The sequence below is a fragment of the Carassius auratus genome, unplaced genomic scaffold (genome assembly GCF_003368295.1).
Source record: "Carassius auratus strain Wakin unplaced genomic scaffold, ASM336829v1 scaf_tig00043328, whole genome shotgun sequence".
In the NCBI taxonomy this organism is placed as follows: domain Eukaryota; kingdom Metazoa; phylum Chordata; class Actinopteri; order Cypriniformes; family Cyprinidae; genus Carassius; species Carassius auratus.
In genome coordinates, this window is record NW_020526773.1 from 45,494 (window position 1) to 68,198 (window position 22,705).

General features: G+C 36.0%; 1 protein-coding gene across 2 annotated transcripts; it reads left to right on the forward strand.

Moving 5' to 3' along the window:
• The first annotated feature begins 1,595 nt into the window (after positions 1 to 1,595).
• Positions 1,596 to 8,410, forward strand: LOC113086548 (uncharacterized). Of its 2 annotated transcripts, XM_026255442.1 has the most exons (3): positions 1,596 to 2,314; positions 7,273 to 7,366; positions 8,033 to 8,410. In XM_026255442.1, the coding sequence occupies exons 1-3, from the start codon at positions 1,717 to 1,719 to the stop codon at positions 8,091 to 8,093; spliced, it is 753 nt and encodes a 250-aa protein (XP_026111227.1). In that variant the 5' UTR covers positions 1,596 to 1,716; the 3' UTR covers positions 8,094 to 8,410. The 2 variants fall into 2 exon arrangements, with proteins under 2 accessions (XP_026111227.1, XP_026111228.1); XM_026255443.1 differs by lacking the exon at positions 7,273 to 7,366.
• The last annotated feature ends 14,295 nt before the right edge of the window (positions 8,411 to 22,705 follow it).

Below are 22,705 nucleotides of genomic sequence, written 5' to 3' on the forward strand. Positions count from 1 at the left end.
ATGTACAGCACTACAAAATAGTGAATCATTTTGTGATTTATTTGTTGTTTGAATAACCGTGGAAAGGAAGACATTACAATTAATAGGCCTAGTGTACAATGTTTTTATTAAACTGTGAACACATCAAATACAGATAAACACAGTTAAATACAGAATTGGTAAATAAGCATGCATGTGCATGTTATAGTGTCCACTTATGAGGGTGGAAAACTGACCTTTTTCTCAGAATTTCGAGTTAATAGCTCACAATTCTGAATTTATTCAATTGTGACTTTTTATCATGCAATACTGACTTTTTAACATGTTATCATCTCGCAAATTTGGAAAATAAATTAATTAAATAAAAGCAAGCAATCGTGATAACTCTAGGCCTATGTCACACAATTCTAACTCGCAATTCTGAGAAAAAGCTCCAAATTCTGGGAAATGAAATACTGCTACTTTTAATTATTTTTATTTAGTGGTGGAAACAATCTGCTACCATGGCTACCTGTTTCACAAAAATATAAAGAGGAGGGAAAACAAAGCTCAAATTCCATCAATCATCCACCTCAATGAGAAAAACCAAATAATATATTTCTGATGAATGAAAATTCTCTTTTGCTGATAATTGAGATTAACAAATTGGAGAAGTGGACCATTTCCACCATCAGGGCAATAATTAAGAATTTTCAATCAACATAAAATGTTACAAATCTGCCAGGAACAGGACGTATGTCTATATGGTCCTAATGCATGGTGAGAAGGAGAGTTGTGTGGATAAAGACTCTCCAAGGATCACAGCTGGAGAATTGCAGAAAATAGTTAGTCTCAGAAAACCTTAAAAAAAAATGTCAAACAAAATCTACATCAACACATGTTGTTTAGGAGGGTTACAAGAAAAATTCTACTAGCTCATCCAGAAACAAACTAAAGCATATTCAGATATCACACATTAATGGAACCTCAAATGGGATTGGCTTCTATGGTCAGATGAAACAAAAAATTAGCTTTTTAGCAGCAAACACTCAAGAACACAAACCTCAAAAACAACACAGAAATGGGTAATAAAAGGGGGCCTGTATATATGTGTGTGTCTGTGTGTATGTAGACGATGTCTTCAAATAATTGTTGTCTTGTAAAAAAAAAGTGCTTGTGTGTGTGTGTGTTTAAATACAGTGGAAGTGTGTGAGGTTTCTGATTGCAGAGACACAACGTTGTGCATTTTGGTAGGCACTTATTTAAAAATTCCACATTAGACAGTCCTAAAACGATGTGGAACTATGGCAATGTGTACTTTCAATCTGAGGTTGAATGGGTTTGTGCAATCTATAGCTTCTATTTGTATATATTTTTGAAAGTAGAGATGCAGCAGCTTATTTATGAGATTTGGGAGGCTCTTATTTTGTAATTTCACATCAGACTGTTCTGAAACGATGCAGCTGACATTGTGGTAAGGTGTACTCTCAATCTGAGGTGAAAGTGGTCTGTGCAATCTATAACTTTAGTTTTTATAGATTTTTGAAAGTAGAGATGTAGCAGCTCTTTTATGAGATTTGGGAGGCTTTTATTTTGTAATTACACATCAGACTGTCATGAAACGATGCAGCTGACATTGTGGTAAGGTGTACTCTCAATCTGAGGTGAAAGTGGTCTGTGCAATCTATAATGCATCCGGGTGAGTAGGGTACGCTGGCGCGTACTGGCTGCCGCTCCTCTCTCTCTCTCTCCGCTGGGATGCAGCGTGCTTTCTTCATGTTTGTCGGGAAATTGTTTTTCTTGGTGTTGGCCTGGTTACTTTCTATCGGCTCTGTGGACTCACAGATAGGCTTATTGGGAGCTGATGCAGACGAGGCTTTAATGAACATGGCCTTACAGTACACCTCTCGCCAGCTCTTATCCTTGAAGCGGAATTACTATCTGTCGGGGGACACCTACGACCGCTGTGACAGGGCTGGATTACTGCGGCCCAAGCGGTATATTCATCGGAGCACAGGACGAAGCTACATCTCTTCCTCGTCATCTTCCATCCCAGTTTTGAACTGCCGACGAAGGACTACAAGACTGTCATCCTCCGGGGTTGATCTTACTAACTTTTCTGCTCTGCCGTATGAGCGGCAGTTCAGTGATGCGCCGTCTACAAGCCCTTTAAAAGCCGCGTTACTGAACGCGCGCTCAGTGAACAACAAAGCTCTATTACTGGCGGATTTTATCATGGACAATAAGCTGGACTTGTTTTTCATCACGGAAACATGGCACAAACAGGACGATGGTTTTCTTTTTAATCAGCTGACTCCAGCGGGCTTTGGACTCATTGACGTTTCACGAACTACAGGTAGAGGTGGTGGTATTATAGTTCTTTACAAACTGCAATACAAGATTCACCCTGTGTCCGTTCCTCCTTTTAAAACTTTTGAATGTCTTGTTTTAAATGTGTCGGATACTCACTCTGCTCTCCATTCTGCCATGGTCACTATCTACCGACCTCCTAAACTGAATAAGGACTTTCTGTCTGAGTTTGCTGATCTTCTTTCTATATTGTCTGTCAGATTTAAGAGAATTTTGATTCTGGGTGATTTTAACTTGCATGTAGATCAGAAAGCCTGTCTCTTGGCCAAGGATTTTCTATCACTCTTGGACTGTTTTAATTTTTCTCAGTTTGTAAATGTCCCCACTCACTGTAAAGGACACACGTTAGATTTAATTATTGCAAATGACTCATCTCTTTCTAATCTCTCTGTTGTGGATGCTGGACTTTCTGATCATCTAGCTATCTTTTTTAATATTGAAACATTTCAGTCTAGTAGAGAGACTTCACGAACTATTTCTTTCCGTAAATGGCAATCAATTGATCATGCTATTTTTGCAAACTCGATTGTCTCTTCTTTAGTTGACATGTCTTCTGCTCCTCTCGAGGATAAAATTTTAGCATTCAATAATGTCCTTACAGCCAACTTGGACATCTTTGCACCCATAAAAACACGTAATGTTTCATTTGCACAGTCAGCCCCCTGGTATAATGGTGAATTGCGTATACAGAAGGCTGTGTGTCGGAAATTAGAGCGAAAATGGCGTCACTCTGGTTTAAATGTGTTCCACCAGGCATGGAAAGATTGCTTGTCAAACTACAGAGTAGCCATTGAAACTGCAAGATCTGCCTATTTCTCAAACATTATTGATAATAATCAAAGCAATCCCAGGAAGCTCTTTCATACAATTAACAGTCTGCTTAAAGCAGATGGTGTCAGTTCTATGACTTTATCTGATGGGCTGTGTAATGAGTTTCTCAAATCTTTCAGTGAAAAAATTTACAATATTCGCACAAATATCCATTCCTTGCAGTCTGCAGATCTACCAGTTAATACTCCTAGGTTCTCTGGCATTCCTTTATCCAAATTTACTTTATTACAACCTGAGATGCTCTGCAACCAGGTTTCTGGTATGAAAGCTACCACTTGCATACTTGATCCCATGCCTGGTAGCCTGTTTAAATCCTGTTTTGGTCCTTTATGTCCCTCAGTTCTTGCTATAATAAATGACTCTTTGTCAACAGGGGAGGTGCCAGCAGCACTTAAAACTGCTGCGGTTACTCCTGTTTCAAAAAAGCAAAACTCTGATGTGAAAAATCTGTCAAATTATCGCCCAATCTCAAATCTATCATTTCTGTCTAAAATCTTGGAGGGTGTGGTTGCAGCTCAATTAAACAAACACTTAATTGAAAATAAACTATTTGAGCAACATCAATCAGGTTTTCGAAAATTACACAGCACTGAGACTGCGTTGGTGAAAGTCGCTAATGACTTACTAATTGCCTCCGACTCCGGCTCCACGTCCATTCTCATTCTCTTGGATCTCAGTTCAGCCTTCGACACTATTGACCATGCCCTACTACTTAATCGCCTCGAACATGTATTTGGCTTGTCAGAGACTGTTCTTGACTGGTTCAAGTCCTATTTCACTGACCGTAGCCAATTTGTTTTTATGGGTGGTTATAGGTCCAAGGTTGGTTCTGTTCATACGGGTGTTCCACAAGGTTCAGTCTTGGGTCCTCTACTCTTTAGTATGTACATCTTTCCACTTGGTCAATTACTACAATCTCTAAACCTTAACTATCACTTTTATGCTGATGATACACAGATTTATATCCATACTAGACCGGGTCAGCAAGTGAACGTTGGGCATCTTTCTAACTGTATTGCTGAGATAAAGATTTGGATGTCCAATAATTTTCTGTCTCTAAACGGCTCAAAAACAGAAGTCATGCTCCTTGGATCTCCACATCAACTGCGAAAGGTTGGGTCTCCTACTCTGTCTGTTGATGGCGTTGCACTGGAGTTTAAGTCCAAATTAAAGAATTTGGGTGTCATATTTGACGCCACACTGTCATTTGAGCCTCTTGTCCAGAATACAGTTAAGACATCGTTTTATCACCTCAGAAATATAGCCCGGCTACGTCCTATGTTATCCTTTTCGGTAGCTGAGAAGTTGATTAACTCTTTTGTCTTTTCGCGCATTGACTACTGCAATGGTCTTCTAGCTGGGGTATCTAAATCTGGCTGGCCTATAAATCTCTGCACAATCTGGCACCTGAGTATTTGACTGACTTATTAATCCCCTACACACCACGTCGCAATCTGCGCTCCTCTCAGAGTGGTCTATTGGTTGTTCCGAAGACACGGCTTCATACGTGGGGTGACCGAGCATTCTCTGTCTATGCTCCTAAGCTCTGGAATTCTCTCCCGGCCGACATCAGGGAAGCACATTCATTAGTGACTTTTAAATCTCTTCTTAAAACATTTTATTTTAGGATTGCTTTTACATGAACTTGATTTTATGCGTTTATTTTCTTGTACTTACATTGTGTTTATTCATTTGGAGTTATGCTTGTATGTAAAGTGCTTTGAGAAAGCTACTTTTAAAGGCGCTATACAAAATAAATATATTATTATTATTATTATTATAACTTTTATTTTTATATATTTTTGACAGAAGAGATGCAGCAGCTTTTTTATGAGATTTGGGAGGCTTTTATTTTGTAATTACACATCAGACTGTCCTGAAACGATGCAGCTGACATTGTGGCAAGGTGTACTCTCAATCTGAGGTGAAAGTGGTCTGTGCAATCTATAACTTTAGTTTTTATAGATTTTTGAATGTAGAGATGCAGCATCTCATTTATGATATTTGGGGGGCTTTTATTCTGTAATTACACATCAGACAGTTCTGAAACGATGCAGCTGAGATTGTGGTAAAGTGTACTCTCAATCTGAGGTGAAAGTGGTTTGTGCAATCTATAACTTTTATTTTTATATATTTTTGAAAGTAGAGATGCAGCAGCTTTTTATGAGATTTGGGAGGCTTTTATTTTGTAATTACACATCAGACTGTCCTGAAACGATGCAGCCGACATTGTGGCAAGGTCTACTCTCAATCTGAGGTGAAAGTGGTCTGTGCAATGTATAACTTTTATTTTTATAGATTTTTGAATGTAGAGATGCAGCATCTCATTTATGAGATTTGGGGGGCTCTTATTCTGTAATTACACATCAGACAGTTCTGAAACGATGCAGCTGAGATTGTGGTAAAGTGTACTCTCAATCTGAGGTGAAAGTGGTCTGTGCAATCTATAACTTTTATTTTTATAGTTATTTGAAAGTAGATTCAGCAGCATGCAGCTGACACTGTACTTTCTGTCTGTGCATTCTAGAACTTTTTTTATAGCTTTTCGAATGTAGAGATGCAGCAAGCATATATTATTGTTCTTATTTTGTAATATGAGTATTAGATGGTTTTTATTTTGGTATTCAGCATCAGACAGTAACGGACTGTGTGTTGGGGGAAAAAAAGTAGCGTTCGCTGGAAGAGCACTCCATTCAGATCAGTTCTCTGACGGTATTACCGTAATACACAGTTTATAGGCGACCCTGGAAATAACTTGGCGGCTAGATTGACCGTGCTTTTCTACTTGGCGGCTGGCTTGACCGCAGTGATTTGTATGGGTGTCCAGATGGTGGCCTGACTCGCTTTTATTGTAGTTTTTTTATTGAAGTAAATTACAAATATATAATATAATACAATATAACCAGTATTTTATGGAAGACATTTTTTATCTTGTATTTTAGATTACCCTCTAACAGTTAAAAAACAAAATCTGCCATTATATGTTATCTACAAAAAACTTAATTTGTCACTAAAAAAATATTCAAGCAAACCTAAACCCTTATATTTATTTAAAATTATAAATGCTAGCAGGAAACATGATGTGAAAGTTTATTGGTAAATTTTCTGACTAAATAAGGAATCTGGCAATTGTAGTGACGCCATTATAACGTTAACGTTAAATTAAGACTGTTGTTTGAATCAGCGTTTTCTTTAGTCAAGAAATACTGTAATTATAAAAGATAGTGTTTAATGTATTTAAGGAATGGAGTCTTAGTCTAGTACGTGATGTATGTTTTCACAGTCAGTGCCATCTTAAGTGTTATCTTTTATAACATAATTTAACCAAATGACAGAAAAAACTGTGTGCCCACATAACGACAGAAAATATATAACACGCAGATAACACGCAGTTAATGAAAACGTAATGCGATGCAATTATGTTGCCTTTATGTGCTTTCAGACATTTTCTAATTTCCACCACAAATTTCTGATTGCGAGTTTGTTGCATTCAAGTGCTTGTTGTCAGAATGTACAGGAATCATGGAAGACACCAGGGGCCTGTTACGTGAAAGTTTACCAAATAAGCTAGGCTTATTTCGGTTAGTCCGACTTATTTTGAACCAAATCAATTTAAAATAAGTCAGAGTAACTGAAATTACCCTGGCTTATTTGCTAAACTGGTTTTATGAAATAGGCCTCAGGATTATTCCTGCATATTTACATTTAGTTAGTTTATCCAAAGGACTTAAAAATGAGGACAACAGAAAGCAATCAAAAGCAACAAAAAAGCAACAATCGCTATGACAAAAGTCTAGCCTAACCCAGTACAGCAATATTTTACTTTTATAAATAAAAGAAACAAGTAGATAGAAAAGAAAAAAGAAACCTAGTTTTTTTTTTTTTAAGAAACAAGTAGATAAATAGATAAAATAGAATTAGAATGGAGAGTGCTAGAGTTAGAGGGTCAACAACCATAAAAACATTCACAATGCTATTAATTTCGTTTTGGCTATTACATTATAGAAATGTTCACAGAGAAATAAATACGTTTAATACAATTTAAAGTACATATGATGTATCTAGATATTAGCTATTTGACATTGATTTAACATTTCCTTATGGTTTATCCAGGGAATGCAGACATCAAAGCCACAGAGGCAGAAAATGCAGTAGAACTGTCAAAGCAAAATCACTTTTTCTCTTCGTGGATGACATTTATTTACCGGTAAGTGAACACTTCTCCCAACTTAGGGAGTAACTTGCAAACAGTCAACCAAACAATCAATAAATAAATAAATAAATAAAATTATTGGAACACTTTGACCCCCCCCCCCAAAAAAAAGGTTGGAATACATTTATGATTGCATTTTTCTTATTAGAACAAAACTAATTGCAATCTAATGCAATGTAGATGTGCACATGATTATAATTAAGTTAAAGGATTAGTTCACGAATGCGATTCATCTCAATTATGAAAACAATATTGCGTAGCTTGTCAGTGAAAAATGTATCTTTGTATAAAATGCCGCTCCCGTTTGAAAACAGGTGACAGACATTTTTTGTTCAACTGTTGTCATTTCTCATTGTTAATCATGTTTACTGCATTTGCCCCCATCTTTAATACGAAATTTTGCCAACTTTGAGTAAATGGAAACAGAGACTAATTATTTTCTGTTTGTAATTTATAGTATATAATACATATATTGATCCATCACTGGCATACTAAGCATGCATATGTACTTCTGAGTGAATTTTTTTTTTTTGGAAGCCATTTCTTTACTTTGCCATTGAGTTATATATATTTTTTGTTGTTGTTTTCATGTCTTTGTAGACCTGATGTTAAATGTTATAATTTAAAACAACTTTTTTTTTTTTTTTTTTTTTTTTACAGTATGGCAGAGGGAGGGCAGCCACAACTTGGAGACGAAAAAAGTGGGTCTTTGGCATACTAGGAGTAAAGGATGAGCGACGACATCCAGTCTTACGCCTTGTAAAGAGAAGAGGAAGGCAGAATCTTGTACCAATCGTGGTCAAGCATGTGCAACCTGGTACCACTATTATAAGTGACAAATGGAGAGCTTATAAAGGTGCATTAGCTGCTATGGGCTACACTCACTTTAGTGTAAATCACAGATGGTGGTTTGTGGATCCCCACAGTGGAGCCCACACCCAGCATCTCGAGAGAGCGTGGTTGAAGTACAAGTCTACTATTTGGAGACTCAGAGGAAACAGAACAGAAAAAATCCTGAAGCAACACCTCTCAGTCATTGAATGGACTCACTGGCTGGCTGACAAACATAGCCAGCATAGGGTCCCATTGGTAGACTGTTAAAAGACATTCATCATCACTATCCTGTGTAGGAGTTCACCACAAAACAAGTTTTTTTTTTTTTTTTTTTTAACTAGCTGCTTGCTTTTACTGATCACTTGCCTGTTGATCATGTTTACAGGATACATTGTTTTTGTTGCAGGTGATGAGAGATGTAGTAATGTGTTATGGAAACATGTTTCTTAAGCACTTTACATGTGTAAAGGGTTACAAGTGTACACTGCGTTTAATAAATGGCTTTTATAAACTCTAGTGATGGTCATTAATGAATCATTATCTGATGGTTTGTGAATATATCATTATGCTGTGACTTTACTTGTTGAGGCACATCATCATTAACTCATCATTTAGTAATTGTAGTAATTTTCACATGAATTTGCACAAATAATGCAGTAGTTAATCATGTATTAATGCATATTACTTGACCTGTTTTGCCTGGAAGTTGAAATACAAGGCTTTGCCTCACTGTGGTAATTAACAAGTTAATTAACACTATTAGTTAAAGAAATAAGTAATTAGGGAATTAATCCATAATCACATATTTAATTAATAACAATTCATGTATGAACTAATATATTAACCAGACTGACTCATTATTAGTTGATAATGTGGCAATCATTAACAAATAGCTTAGATAATCATGAGTTATACATTAATTCAGTATCATCTGTGCATTAGTTAAGCATGAATTAATGCTTATTAGTGCACACGTATTGTAAAGTGTTACCATAAATCCCACTAAAAATGTTTTTAAAAAATGCCAGAAGTTGCAACAGATTTAGAACCACTTGAGACCTCACAGGGAACTCAAAGAAACACTATGATGCCAAGGTAGAACTTTAAATGCCTTTGATGGACTGTCCATTTAAGCACGTTTGCATCTTTGCACTCAATTACAAAGTGGATCCACATCCGTAATATTTCCCGCTAAAAAAATAAAAACGCCAGTACCTAAAACAGGTATAGAATTCAAGCCAATTGAGACCCTAGAGGGCACTCAAAGAAACACTACGATGCCAAGGTAGAACTGTAAATGCCTTTGATGGACTGTCCATTTAAGCACGTTAGTGTCTTTGCACTCAATTACAAAGTGGATCCACATCTGTAATATTTCCCCCTAAAAAAAAAAATGCCAGCAGCTAAAACAGATTTAAAATTCAAGACAATTGAGACCTTAGAGGGCACTTAAAGAAACACTATGATCCCAAGGTAGACCTTTAAATGCCTTTGATGGACTTTGTGCATTTAAGCTCGTTTGCGTCTTTATACACAATTACAAAGTGGATCCACATCTGTAATATTTCTGCATAAAAGCAACCCAGAAATCGCTAGTAGATACAACATACCTAGAATTCAAATCACTTGTCAAGCTATCTATGTTAACTTGATTACAATTTTTCTTTTAATACAATTTCTTGGAGACCAAAGTTACTCAAAATCTTAACTTTTACTGTTTCACAGACCATAAAAACTACTGCAAATTTGGGTCTTTGCTGTCTCTTAAAAAGTGGATTCAGATCTGTAATATTTCCCCATAAAAGCATCAAAAAACTTGAGAAGTTGCAACAGATTTATAATTCAAAACAATTAAAACCTTAGAGGGAACTCAAAGAAACACTATGATGCCAAGGTAGAACTGTAAATGCCTTTGATGGACTGTCCATTTAAGCACGTTAGTGTTTTTGCACTCAATTACAAAGTGGATCCACATCTGTTATATTTCCCCCTAAAAAAATAAAAATGCCAGCAGCTAAAACAGATTTAAAATTCAAGACAACTGAGACCCTAGAGGGGACTCAAAGAAACACTATGATGCCAAGGTAGACCTTTAAATGCCTTTGATGGCCTGTCCATTTAAGAACGTTTGCGTCTTTGAACTCAATTACAAAGTGGATCCACATCCGTAATATTTCCCGCTAAAAAAATAAAAACGCCAATACCTAAAACAGGTATAGAATTCAAGCCAATTGAGACCCTAGAGGGCACTCAAAGAAACACTATGATGCCAAGGTAGAACTTTAAATGCCTTTGATGGACTTTGTCCATTTAAGCACGTTTGCGTCTTTATACAGAATTATAAAGTGGATCCACATCTGTAATATTTCCGCCTAAAAACAACCCACAAATCGCTAAAAGATACAACAGACCTAGAAATCAAGCCACGTGTGACACTACGTTAACTTGATGAAGATTTTTCTTTTAAAACAATTTCTTGGAGACCAGAATTACTAAAAATCTTATTTTTTATTGTTTCGCAGACCATAAAAACTACTGCTAGTTTGTGTCATTACTGTCTGTTACAAAGTGGATCCACATATGTGGAATCCTCTACTGCCCTGAAAGACAGCGGAGACCAGGACAACTAGAGCCCCAGATACAGATCCCCTGTAAAGACCTTGTCTCAGAGGAGCACCAGGACAAGACCACAGGAAACAGATGATTCTTCTGCACAATCTGACTTTGCTGCAGCCTGGAATTGAACTACTGGTTTTCGTCTGGTCAGAGGAGAACTGGCCCCCCAACTGAGCCTGGTTTCTCCCAAGGTTTTTTTCTCCATTCTGTCACCGATGGAGTTTCGGTTCCTTGCCGCTGTCGCCTCTGGCTTGCTTAGTTGGGGTCACTTCATCTACAGCGATATCGTTGACTTGATTGCAAATTAAAACAGACACTATTTCAACTGAACAGAGATGACATCAATGAATTCAATGATGAACTGCCTTTAACTATCATTTTGCATTATTGAGACACTGTTTTCCAAATGAATGTTGTTCAGTGCTTTGGCGCAATGTATTTTGTTTAAAGCACTATATAAATAAAGGTGATTGATTGATTGATTGATGTAATGTTTCCCCTAAAAACATTTAAAAAAATGCCAGAAGTTGCAATAGATTTAGAATTCAAACCACTTGAGACCTTAGAGGGAACTCAAAGATACACTATGATGCCAAGGTAGAACTTTAAATGCCTTTGATGGACTGTCCATTTAAGCACATTTTCGTCTTTGCACTCAATAACAGAGTGGATCCACATCCGTAATATTTCCGCCTAAAAGCAACCCAGAAATCGCTAGTAGATACAACATACCTAGACTAACAAATCACTTTTCAAGCTATCTATGTTAACTTGATTACAATTTTTCTTTTAATACAATATTTTGGAGACCAAAGTTACTCAAAATCTTAACTTTTACTGTTTCACAGACCATAAAAACTACTGCAAGTTTGGGTCTTTGCTGTCTCTTAAAAAGTGGATCCACATCTGTAATATTTCCCCCTAAAAGCATCAAAAAACGCCAGAAGTTGCAACAGATTTAGAATTCAAAACAATTGAAACCTTAGAGGGAACTCAAAGAAACACTATGATGCCAAAGTAGAACTGTAAATGCCTTTGATGGACTGTCCATTTAAGCACGTTAGTGTCTTTGCACTCAATTACAAAGTGGATCCACTTCTGTAATATTTCCCCCTAAAAAAAATGAAAATGCCATCAGCTAAAACAGATTTAAAATTCAAGAAAATTGAGACCCTAGAGGGCACTCAAAGAAACACTATGATGCCAAGGTAGACCTTTAAATGCCTTTGATGGCCTGTCCATTTAAGCACGTTTGCGTCTTTGCACTCAATTACAAAGTGGATCCACACCTATAATTTTTCCTCCTAAAAGCAATAAAAAATGTCAGAAGTTGCAATAGATTTAGAATTCAAACCACTTGAGACCTTAGAGGGAACTCAAAGAAACACTATGATGCCAAGGTAGAACTTTAAATGCCTTTGATGGACTATCCATTTAAGCACATTTTCGTGTTTGCACTCAATAACAGAGTGGATCCACATCCTTAATATTTCCGCATAAAAGCAACCCAGAAATCGCTAGTAGATACAACATACCTAGAAATCAGTCAATTGTCAACCTATGCTAACTTGATTAAAATTTTTCTTTTAATACAATTTCTTGGAGACCAAAATTACTCAAAATCTTAACTTTTAATGTTTCACAGTCCATAAAAACTACTGCAAGTTTGGGTCTTTGCTGTCTCTTAAAAAGTGGATCCACATCTGTAATATTTCCCCCTAAAAGAATCATAAAACGCCAGAAGTTGCAACAGATTTAGAATTCAAACCACTTGAGACCTTAGAGGGAACTCAAAGAAACACTATGATGCCAAGGTAGAACTTTAAATGCCTTTGATGGACTGTCTATTTAAGCACGTTTGCATCTTTGCACTCAATTACAAAGTGGATCCACATCCGTAATTTTTCCGCCTAAAAGCAACCCACAAATCGCTAGTAGATACAACATACCTAGAAATCAAGCCACGTGTGACAGTCTGTTAACTTGATTAACATTTTTCTTTTAAAACAATTTCTTGGAGACCAAAATTACTCAAAATCTTAACTTTTGCTGTTTCACAGACCATAACAACTACTGCTAGTTTGTGTCTTTACTGTCTGTTACAAAGTGGATCCACATCTGTAATATTTCACCCTAAAACCAACCCACAAATCGGCAGTAGATACAATACACCTAGAAATAAAGACACTTCTGATCCTAGCTGTTAACTTGATCTAAATTTTTATATTAATACAATATCTTGGAGAGGAAAACTACTCAAAATTTTTACTCATATCACTTCACGCATCACAATAAACACTGCAAGATTGTGTCTTTACTGTCTGTTACAAGTGGATCCACAAATGTAATAATTCCCCCTAAAATTTTTTTAAAAAATGCCAGAAGTTGCAACAGATCTAGAACCACTTGAGACCTTAGAGGGAACTCAAAGAAACACTATGATGCCAAGGTAGAACTTTAAATGCCTTTGATGGACTGTCCATTTAAGCACGTTTGCATCTTTGCACTCAATTTCAAAGTGGATCCACATCCGTAATATTTCCCGCTAAAAAAATAAAAAACGCCAGTACCGAAAACAGGTATAGAATTCAAGCCAATTGAGACCCTAGAGGGCACTCAAAGAAACACTATGATGCCAAGGTAGAACTTTAAATGCCTTTGATGGACTTTGTCCACTTAAGCACGTTTGTGTCTTTATACACAATTACAAAGTGGATCCACATCTGTAATATTTCCGCATAAAAGCAACCCAGAAATCGCTAGTAGATACATGATACCTAGAAATCAAGCCACTTGTGACATTATGTTAACTTGATTAACATTTTTCTTTTTAAACAATTTCTTGGAGACCAAAATTACTCAAAATCTTATTTTTTATTGTTTCGCAGACCATAAAAACTACTGCTAGTTTGTGTCTTTACTGTCTGTTACAAAGTGGATCCACATATGTAATATTTCCCCGAAAAACATTTTAAAAAATGCCAAAAGTTGCAATAGATGTAGAATTCAAACCACTTGAGACCTTAGAGGGAACTAAAAGAAACACTATGATGCCAAGGTACAACTTTAATTGCCTTTGATGGACTGTCCATTTAAGCACGTTTGCATCTTTGCACTCAATTTCAATGTGGATCCACATCCATAATATTTCCCGCTAAAAAAATAAAAAGGCCAGTACCTAAAACAGGTATAGAATTCAAGCCAATTGAGACCCTAGAGAGCACTCAAAGAAACACTATGATGCCAAGGTAGAACTTTAAATGCCTTTGATGGACTTTGTCCATTTAAGCACGTTTGCGTCTTTATACACAATTACAAAGTGGATCCACATCTGTAATATTTCCAGCTAAAAACAACCCACAAATCGCTAGTATATACAACAGACCTAGAAATCAAGCCACTTGTGACACTATGTTAACTTGATTAACATTTTTCTTTTAAAACAATTTCTTGGAGACCAAAATTACTCAAAATCTTATTTTTTATTGTTTCGCAGACCATAAAAACTACTGCTAGTTTGTGTCTTTACTGTCTGTTACAAAGTGGATCCACATATGTAATATTTTTTCCGCTAAAAACATTAAAAAAATGTCAGAAGTTGCAATAGATTTAGAATTCAAACCACTTGAGACCTTACAGGGAACTCAAAGAAACACTATGATGCCAAGGTAGAACTTTAAATGCCTTTGATGGACTTTGTCCATTTAGGCACATTTGCATCTTTATACACAATTACAAAGTGGATCCACATCTGTAATATTTCCGCCTAAAAACAATCCACAATTCGCCAGTAGATACAATACACCTAGAAATAAAGACACTTCTGATCCTAGCTATGTTAACTTGATTTAAATTTTTATATTAATACAATATCTTGGAGAGGAAAACTACTCAAAATTTTTACTCAAATCACTTCACACATCACAATAAACACAGCAAGATTGTGTCTTTACTGTCTGTTACAAAGTAGATCCACAAATGTAAAAATTCCCCCTAAAAATATTTTAAAAAAATGCCAGAACTTGCAACAGATTTAGAATTCAAACCACTTGAGACCTTAGAGGGAACTCAAAGAAACACTATGATGCCAAGGTAGAACTTTAAATGCCTTTGATGGACTGTCCATTTAAGCACGTTTGCATCTTTGCACTCAGTTACAAAGTGGATCCACATCCGTAATATTTCCCGCTAAAAAAATAAAAATGCCAGTACCTAAATCAGGGATAGAATACAAGCCAATTGAGACCCTAGAGGGCACTCAAAGAAACACTATGATGCCAAGGTAGAACTTTAAATGCCTTTGATGGACTTTGTCCATTTAGGCACATTTGCATCTTTATACACAATTACAAAGTGGATCCACATCTGTAATATTTCCGCCTAAAAACAATCCACAATTCGCCAGTAGATACAATAAACCTAGAAATAAAGACACTTCTGATCCTACCTATGTTAAATTGATTTAAATTTTTATATTAATACAATATCTTGGAGAGGAAAACTACTCAAAATTTGAACTCATATCACTTCACACATCACAATAAACACTGCAAGATTGTGTCTTTACTGTCTGTTACAAAGTAGATCCACAAATGTAATATTTCCCCTTAAAAATATTTTTAAAAAATGCCAAAGTTGCAACAGATTTAGAATTCAAACCACTTGAGACCTTAGAGGGAACTCAAAGAAACACTATGATGCCAAGGTAGAACTTTAAATGCCTTTGATGCACTGTCCATTTAAGCACGTTTGCATCTTTGCACTCAGTTACAAAGTGGATCCACATCCGTATTATTTCCCGCTAAAAAAAAAAAAATGCCAGTACCTAAAACAGGGATAGAATTCAAGCCAATTGAGACCCTAGAGGGCACTCAAAGAAACACTATGATGCCAAGGTAGAACTTTAAATGCCTTTGATGGACTGTCCATTTAAGCACCTTTTCGTCTTTTCACTCAATAACAAAGTGGATCAACATCCGTAATATTTCCGCCTAAAAACATTTAAAAAATGCCAGAAGTTGCAATAGATTTAGAATTCAAACCACTTGAGACCTTATAAGGAACTCAAAGAAACACTATGATGCCAAGGTAGAACTTTAAATGCCTTTGATGGACTGTCCATTTAAGCACGTTTGCATCTTTGCACTCAATTACAAAGTGGATCAACATCCGTAATATTTCCCACTAAAAAAATAAAAACGCCAGTACCTAAAACAGGGATAGAATTCAAGCCAATTGAGACACTAGAGGGCACTCAAAGAAACACTATGATGCCAAGGTAGAACTTTAAATGCCTTTGATGGACTTTGTCCATTTAAGCACGTTTGCGTCTTTATACACAATTACAAAGTGGATCCACATACGTAATATTTCCGCCTAAAACATTTAAAAAATGCCAGAAGTTGCAATAGATTTAGAATTCAAACCACTTGAGACCTTATAAGGAACTCAAAGAAACACTATGATGCCAAGGTAGAACTTTAAATGCCTTTGATGGACTGTCCATTTAAGCACGTTTGCATCTTTGCACTCAGTTACAAAGTGGATCCACATCCGTAATATTTCCCGCTAAAAAAATAAAAATGCCAGTACCTAAAACAGGGATAGAATTCAAGCCAATTGAGACCCTAGAGGGCACTCAAAGAAACACTATGATGCCAAGGTAGAACTTTAAATGCCTTTGATGGACTTTGTCCATTTAGGCACATTTGCATCTTTATACACAATTACAAATTGGATCCACATCCGTAATATTTCCCGCTAAAAAAATTAAAACACAAGTACCTAAAACAGGTATAGAATTCAAGCCAATTGAGATGCTAGAGGGCACTCAAAGAAACACTATGATGCCAAGGTAGAACTTTAAATGCCTTTGATGGACTGTCCATTTAAGCACCTTTTCATCTTTTCACTCAATAACAGAGTGGATCCACATACGTAATATTTCCGCCTAAAAACATTTAAAAAATGCCAGAAGTTGCAATAGATTTAGAATTCAAACCACTTGAGACCATATAAGGAACTCAAAGAAACACTATGATGCCAAGGTAGAACTTTAAATGCCTTTGATGGACTGTCCATTTAAGCACGTTTGCATCTTTGCACTCAATTACAAATTGGATCCACATCCGTAATATTTCCCGCTAAAAAAATGAAAACGCCAGTACCTAAAACAGGTATCGAATTCAAGTCAATTGAGACACTAGAGGGCACTCAAAAAAACACTATGATGCCAAGGTAGAACTTTAAATGCCTTTGATGGACTGTCCATTTAAGCACCTTTTCGTCTTTTTACTCAATAACAGAGTGGATCCACATCCGTAATATTTCCGCCTAAAAACATTTAAAAAATGCCAGAAGTTGCAATAGATTTAGAATTCAAACCACTTGAGACCTTAGTGGGAACTCAAAGAAACACTATGATGCCAAGGTAGAACTTTAAATGCCTTTTATGGACTGTCTATTTAAGCACGTTTGCATCTTTGCACTCAATTACAAAGTGGATCCACATCCGTAATATTTCCCGCTAAAAAAATAAAAATGACAGTACCTAAAACAGGGATAGAATTCAAGCCATTTGAGACCCTAGAGGGCACTCAAAGAAACACTATGATGCCAAGGTAGAACTTTAAATGCCTTCGATGGACTGTCTATATAAGCACGTTAGAATCTTTACACTCAATTAAAGTGGATCCACATCCGTAATATTTCCCGCAAAAAAAAAATAAAAACGCCAGTACCTAAAACAGGTGTAGAATTCAAGCCAATTGAGACCCTAGAGGGCACTCAAAGAAACACTATGATGCCAAGGTAGAACTTTAAATGCCTTTGATGGACTTTGTCCATTTAAGCACGTTTGCGTCTTTATACACAATTACAAAGTGGATCCACATCTGTAATATTTCTGCCTAAAAAAATAAAAAGGGCAGCAGCTAAAACAGATTTAAAATTCAAGACAATTGAGACCCTAGAGGGCACTCAAAGAAACACTATGATGCCAAGGTAGACCTTTAAATGCCTTTGATGGACTTTGTCCATTTAAGCATGTTTGCGTCTTTATACACAATTACAAAGTGGATCGACATCTGTAATATTTCCAGCTAAAAACAACCCACAAATGGCTAGTATATACAACAGACCTAGAAATCAAGCCACTTGTGACACTATGTTAACTTGATTAACATTTTTCTTTTAAAACAATTTCTTGGAGACCAAAATTACTCAAAATCTTATTTTTTATTGTTTCGCAGACCATAAAAACTACTGCTAGTTTGTGTCTTTACTGTCTGTTACAAAGTGGATCCACATATGTAATATTTTTTCCGCTAAAAACATTAAAAAAATGTCAGAAGTTGCAATAGATTTAGAATTCAAACCACTTGAGACCTTACAGGGAACTCAAAGAAACACTATGATGCCAAGGTAGAACTTTAAATGCCTTTGATGGACTTTGTCCATTTAGGCACATTTGCATCTTTATACACAATTACAAAGTGGATCCACATCTGTAATATTTCCGCCTAAAAACAATCCACAATTCGCCAGTAGATACAATACACCTAGAAATAAAGACACTTCTGATCCTAGCTATGTTAACTTGATTTAAATTTTTATATTAATACAATATCTTGGAGAGGAAAACTACTCAAAATTTTTACTCATATCACTTCACACATCACAATAAACACTGCAAGATTGTGTCTTTACTGTCTGTTACAAAGTAGATCCACAAATGTAAAAATTCCCCTAAAAATATTTTAAAAAAATGCCAGAACTTGCAACAGATTTAGAATTCAAACCACTTGAGACCTTAGAGGGAACTCAAAGAAACACTATGATGCCAAGGGAGAACTTTAAATGCCTTTGATGGACTGGCCATTTAAGCACGTTTGCATCTTTGCACTCAGTTACAAAGTGGATCCACATCCGTAATATTTCCCCCTAAAAAAATAAAAATGCCAGTACCTAAAACAGGGATAGAATTCAAGCCAATTGAGACCCTAGAGGGCACTCAAAGAAACACTATGATGCCAAGGTAGAACTTTAAATGCCTTTGATGGACTGTCCATTTAAGCACCTTTTGTCTTTTCACTCAATAACAGAGTGGATCCACATACGTAATATTTCCGCCTAAAAAATGCCAGAAGTTGCAATAGATTTAGAATTCAAACCACTTGAGACCTTATAAGGAACTCAAAGAAACACTATGATGCCAAGGTAGAACTTTAAATGCCTTTGATGGACTTTGTCCATTTAAGCACGTTTGCGTCTTCATACACAATTACAAAGTGGATCCACATCTGTAATATTTCTGCCTAAAAAAATAAAAAGTCCAGGAGCTAAAACAGATTTAAAATTCAAGAAAATTGAGACCCTAGAGGGCACTCAAAGAAACACTATGATGCCAAGGTAGACCTTTAAATGCCTTTGATGGACTTTGTCCATTTAAGCACGTTTGCATCTTTGCACTCAATTACAAAGTGGATCCACATCTGTAATATTTCTGCCTAAAAAAATAAAAAGGCCAGCAGCTAAAACAGATTTAAAATTCAAGACAATTGAGACCCTAGAGGGGACTCAAAGAAACACTATGATGCCAAGGTAGAACTTTAAATGCCTTTGATGGACTGTCCATTTAAGCACGTTTGCATCTTTGCACTCAGTTACAAAGTGGATCCACATCCGTAATATTTCCCGTTAAAAAATAAAAATGCCAAGGTAGAACTTTAAATGCCTTTGATGGACTGTCCATTTAAGCACCTTTTCGTCTTTTCACTCAATAACAGAGTGGATCCACATACGTAATATTTCCGCCTATAAACATTTAAAAAATGCCAGTAGTTGCAATAGATTTAGAATTCAAACCACTTGAGACCTTATAAGGAACTCAAAGAAACACTATGATGCCAAGGTAGATTTTTAAATGCCTTTGATGGACTGTCCATTTAAGCACGTTTGCATCTTTGCACTCAATTACAAATTGGATCCACATCCGTAATATTTTCCGCTAAAAAAATTAAAACGCCATTACCTAAAACAGGTATCGAATTCAAGCCAATTGAGACACTAGAGGGCACTCAAAGAAACACTATGATGCCAAGGTAGAACTTTAAATGCCTTTGATGGACTGTCCATTTAAGCACCTTTTCGTCTTTTTACTCAATAACAGAGTGGATCCACATCCGTAATATTTCCCACTAAAAAAATAAAAACGCCAGTACCTAAAACAGGGATAGAATTCAAGCCAATTGAGACCCTAGAGGGCACTAAAAGAAACACTATGATGCCAAGGTAGAACTTTAAATGCCTTTGATGGACTTTGTCCATTTAAGCACATTTGCGTCTTTATACACAATTACAAAGTGGATCCACATCTGTAATATTTCTGCCTAAAAAAATAAAAAGGCCAGGAGCTAAAACAGATTTAAAATTCAAGAAAATTGAGACCCTAGAGGGCACTCAAAGAAACACTATGATGCCAAGGTAGACCTTTAAATGCCTTTGATGGACTTTGTCCATTTAAGCACGTTTGCGTCTTTATACACAATTACAAAGTGGATCCACATCTGTAATATTTCTGCCTAAAAAAAATAAAAAGGCCAGCAGCTAAAACAGATTTAAAATTCAAGACAATTGAGACCCTAGAGGGCACTCAAAGAAACACTATGATGCCAAGGTAGACCTTTAAATGCCTTTGATGGACTTTGTCCATTTAAGCACGTTTGCGTCTTTATACACAATTACAAAGTGGATCGACATCTGTAATATTTCCAGCTAAAAACAACCCACAAATCGCTAGTAGATACAACAGACCTAGAAATCGAGCCACTTGTGACACTATGTTAACTTGATTAACATTATTCTTTTAAAACAATTTCTTGGAGACCAAAATTACTCAAAATCTTATTTTTTATTGTTTCGCAGACCATAAAAACTACTGCTAGTTTGTGTCTTTACTGTCTGTTACAAAGTGGATCCACATATGTAATATTTTTTCCGCTAAAAACATTTAAAAAATGCCAGAAGTTGCAATAGATTTAGAATTCAAACCACTTGAGACCTTAGAGGGAACTCAAAGAAACACTATGATGCCAAGGTAGAACTTTAAATGCCTTTGATGGACTGTCCATTTAAGCACGTTTGCGTCTTTATACACAATTACAAAGTGGATCCACATCTGTAATATTTCCGCCTAAAAACAATCCACAAATCGCCAGTAGATACAATACACCTAGAAATAAAGACACTTCTGATCCTAGCTATGTTAACTTGATTTAAATTTTTATATTATTACAATATCTTGGAGAGGAAAACTACTCAAAATTTTTACTCATATCACTTCACACATCACAATAAACACAACAAGATTGTGTCTTTACTGTCTGTTACAAAGTAGATCCACAAATGTAAAAATTCCCCCTAAAAATATTTTTAAAAAATGCCAGAACTTGCAACAGATTTAGAATTCAAACCACTTGAGACCTTAGAGGGAACTCAAAGAAACACTATGATGCCAAGGTAGAACTTTAAATGCCTTTGATGGACTGTCCATTTAAGCACGTTTGCATCTTTGCACTTAATTACAAAGTGGATCCACATCCGTAATATTTCCAGCTAAAAAAATAAAAATGCCAGTACCTAAAACAGGGATAGAATACAAGCCAATTGAGACCCTAGAGGGCACTCAAAGAAACACTATGATGCCAAGGTAGAACTTTAAATGCCTTTGATGGACTTTGTCCATTTAGGCACATTTGCATCTTTATACACAATTACAAAGTGGATCCACATCTGTAATATTTCCGCCTAAAAACAATCCACAATTCGCCAGTAGATACAATACACCTAGAAAAAAAAACACTTCTGATCCTACCTATGTTAAATTGATGTAAATTTTTATATTAATACAATATCTTGGAGAGGAAAACTACTCAAAATTTGTACTCATATCACTTCACACATCACAATAAACACTGCAAGATTGTGTCTTTACTGTCTGTTACAAAGTAGATCCACAAATGTAATATTTCCCCTTAAAAATATTTTTAAAAAAATGCCAAAGTTGCAACAGATTTAGAATTCAAACCACTTGAGACATTAGAGGGAACTCAAAGAAACACTATGATGCCAAGTTAGAACTTTAAATGCCTTTGATGGACTGTCCATTTAAGCACGTTTGCATCTTTGCACTCAATTACAAATTGGATCCACATATGTAATATTTCCGCCTAAAAACATTTAAAAAATGCCAGAAGTTGCAATAGATTTAGAATTCAAACCACTTGAGACCTTATAAGGAACTCAAAGAAACACTATGATGCCAAGTTAGAACTTTAAATGCCTTTGATGGACTGTCCATTTAAGCACGTTTGCATCTTTGCACTCAATTACAAATTGGATCCACATCCGTAATATTTCCCGCTAAAAAAAATAAAACGCCAGTACCTAAAACAGGTATCGAATTCAAGCCAATTGAGACACTAGAGGGCACTCAAAGAAACACTATGATGCCAAGGTAGAACTTTAAATGCCTTTGATGGACTGTCCATTTAAGCACCTTTTCGTCTTTTTACTCAATAACAGAGTGGATCCACATCCGTAATATTTCCGCCTACAAACATTTAAAAAATGCCAGAAGTTGCAATATATTTAGAATTCAAACCACTTGAGACCTTAGAGGGAACTCAAAGAAACACTATGATGCCAAGGTAGAACTTTAAATGCCTTTTATGGACTGTCTATTTAAGCACGTTTGCATCTTTGCACTCAATTACAAAGTGGATCCACATCCGTAATATTTCCCGCTAAAAAAATAAAAATGACAGTACCTAAAACAGGGATAGAATTCAAGCCATTTGAGACCCTAGAGGGCACTCAAAGAAA